Below are 3,005 nucleotides of genomic sequence, written 5' to 3' on the forward strand. Positions count from 1 at the left end.
GGTCCACAGCGGAGGGGTGTCGAGAGGGGGGGTGCAGCCCCATAGATTGGGGGTGAGTTCTCTGATCGGAGGGGTGAGGCCTGAACGCCCCTGGGATTTCCTGCCTGTGACAAGGCATCCACTGAAGGGAAAAGGAGATGGGGGCAGACCACGTCCCCTGACCCCACCTCCCTCCCACCCCACATCCCCCATCTTGTGACCACCCACCCTGTCCTGCTGCCCCACATCCTGTGTCCCCTCTCGTGGGTAGCTCCACCCCATCTTCCCCAGTGTGTCCCCTCCACCCCATGGAACCCCCACCCTGAATCCCCACCATGCAACCTGTCTGCCCCAGTGCCGGCCCTGTGTCTGTGAGTGTCTCTCTCTACCCGGCCTCCACACTTCCTGGCATGTCCCTGGGGGACTCTGGGTTGGTGTAAACACCCTTGCAGGTGCATGAGGAGCACGGGGTGGGCGGGAGGGAGGGGGGCTGCTTTCTGCCTGGGTGATCAGACCTGATGTTCTCACCAAGTCCCAAGTCCTCCCTAAATCCTCAGCTCCTGGAGTCAGGGGTTGGCAGGGGAATCCCAGCTCTCACTGGCGTAGACGGGGCGGGGGGGGGGGGGGGGCTGGAAACGCTGCCTCTGAAGGTTCAGCCAGGCAGCGAATGCACATTGTTCATTAGTGAGGGGGGGCAGGGTAAGAACAGCCTGTGATTCCTGGGCCTGATCCTGTGATTTTCGGGCCCAACCCCACAGAGGAGGGGGGAGATGCTAGGGTCTGTGTTTGTGTGTGTGGCGGGGGGGGGTAGTTGTCAGGGTCTGTAAGGCAGTGGTTGCCAGAGGAACATGGTGGCTGGGGGTGATTGCTAGGGGGCAGTTGCCAAGAGGATGTGGTTGCTGACAGTGAGTGGAAGGAGGAGCTCATTACCAAAGAGTGGTTGTGACAAAGTGGGTTTTTTCCTCCTTATTATGTTGTACGTGAGCCTATGTGAGTCTTACTGTTTTGTATGAATGCAGTGTGTGCCTCAGTTTCCCTGTGTGCTGCACCAATACCTCGGTGGAAGGAATAGGGGGTGTGACTTTTGCTGAGACCCTTGGGGGCAGGTGAGGTGGCTCCAGCTGCCTGTACATAAGTGATGGGCAGTGCCCTTCATAACCTGAGACCCAGGAGGGGGATGCCACCAGATGACACTTTGCCCGGGAAGCGAGACAAAGACCAGAGGAGGGGCAATGGGGGTGTCAGGGGCCAGGCAGCTGGAAGTCAGTCAGTCTCTGCTGGCTTGGGGCTCAGGGGGAGGGCCAGGACACTGGCTCTGGGCTCCCCTCCCCCTACAATGGACTTTACTGAATGTTCCTAATGTCTGTGTTAACAAGCTCTGTCCTGTGCTGTGTTCCTGTCAACTAATAACCTGTCCATGTCACACGCTGGCTGAGAGTCCCGACTGGCTGCGGAGTTGGGGTGCAGGGCTCTCTGGCTTCCCCAGGAGCCCCGCCCGGGTGGACTCGCTGTGGGAAGCGCACGGTGTGGAAGGGGAGGCTGAATGCTCTGAGGTCAAACCCAGGAAGCCGAAGCCGTATAGGCTTCTTGCCTTGGCGACTCCTGACTGGCTTCATTCGAAGCAGTTCCAGAGCATTGGTCCTGTGACTCTGTACACAGTTGCCAGGGGGATGCAGTTGCCAAGGGCAGATGCCAGGGGTGGTTACCAGGGAGATTTATTTCAGAGTAGCAGCCGTGTTAGTCTGTATCCGCAAAAAGAACAGGAGTACTTGTGGCACCTTAGAGACTAACACATTTATTAGAGCATAAGCTTTCGTGGACTACAACCCACTTCTTCGGAAGTGGGCTGTAGTCCATGAAAGCTTATGCTCTAATAAATTTGTTAGTCTCTAAGGTGCCACAAGTACTCCTGTTCTTTTTTCAGGGAGATTTAGTTGCCCAAAGTGGTTGCTGGGGTTGGTAGCTAGGGAGAGGCAGTTGCCAGGTGTGGTTGCAGAGAGGAATGGTGGTTGCGAGGGAGAGGCAGTTGCCAGGGGGGTAGCTAGGGTCAGGCGGTTGCCAGGGCTGGTTGCCAGGGAGAGGCTGTTGCTGGGGTAGTTGCCAGGGCGAGGCCGTTGCCGGGGCTGGTTGCCGGGGGATGCGGTTGCCGGGGCGGGGGTTGCCAGGCTCTCCTAAGCTCGGGCTGGCGGCCCCGCAGACAGACCCCGCCCCGCCCCTTCGGGCCTCTCCGCTGCCTCCCGAGACCCTTCGGCCCGGCTCGGGCTTTCGGCTCCCTCCGGAACCGCTCGGCTCTTTCCGGGACCGCCCGGGTGGCCCCGCCCCCAGCTGGCCCCGAACGCGGAAGTGCGGAGCCTGCGCTGGGGGAGCCGCGAGCGGAGCATGGAGGGTGCGAGGCCGGGGGGGGGCCAGTGACCCTCGGGGGCGCAGAGGGTGCGGGGGGGGGTGACCTAGAGGAGGGGCTCAGGGTGTGTGTGTGGGGGGGTGACCCCTGGGGGAGGGGCTCAGGGTGTGTGTGTGTGGGGGGGGTGACCCCTGGGGGAGGGGCTCAGGGTGTGGGGGGGGCGGGGGGTCCCTGAGGGAGGGGCTCAGGGTGTGTGGGGGGGACCCCTGGGGGTGGGGCTCAGGGTGTGTGTGTGTGGGGGGGGGGTGACCCCTGGGGGTGGGGCTCAGGGTGTGTGGGGGGGAGGGGGATCCCTGAGGGAGGGGCTCAGGGTGTGTGTGTGGGGGACCCCTGGGGGTGGGGCTCAGGGTGTGGGGGGGGGCGGGGGGTCCCTGGGGGAGGGGCTCAGGGTGTGGGGGGGGACCCCTGGGGGAGGGGCTCAGGGTGTGGGGGGGGCGGGGGGGTCCCTGTGGGAGGGGATCAGGGTGGGGGGAGGGGGACCCCTGGGGGAGGGGCTCAGGGTGGGGGGGGGGGAGGGGGAGGGGCTCAGGGTGTGTGTGTGGGGAGTGACCCCTGGGGGAGGGGCTCAGGGTGTGTGTGTGGGGAGTGACCCCTGGGGGTGGGGCTCAGGGTGTGTGTGGGGGAG

The 3,005-nt window shown here is 63.4% G+C and overlaps 1 protein-coding gene across 1 annotated transcript in view; it reads left to right on the forward strand.

The window, feature by feature from the left end:
• The first annotated feature begins 2,358 nt into the window (after window positions 1-2,358).
• Window positions 2,359-3,005, forward strand: part of RABEP2 (rabaptin, RAB GTPase binding effector protein 2) — a 6,395-nt gene continuing 5,748 nt past the window's right edge. Inside the window, 1 exon segment of the mRNA XM_065590961.1 lies at window positions 2,359-2,365. Within this exon segment, the coding sequence (XP_065447033.1) occupies window positions 2,359-2,365 (7 nt within the window).

This window comes from Chrysemys picta, chromosome 4 (assembly GCF_011386835.1).
Source record: "Chrysemys picta bellii isolate R12L10 chromosome 4, ASM1138683v2, whole genome shotgun sequence".
Lineage (NCBI taxonomy): Eukaryota > Metazoa > Chordata > Testudines > Emydidae > Chrysemys > Chrysemys picta.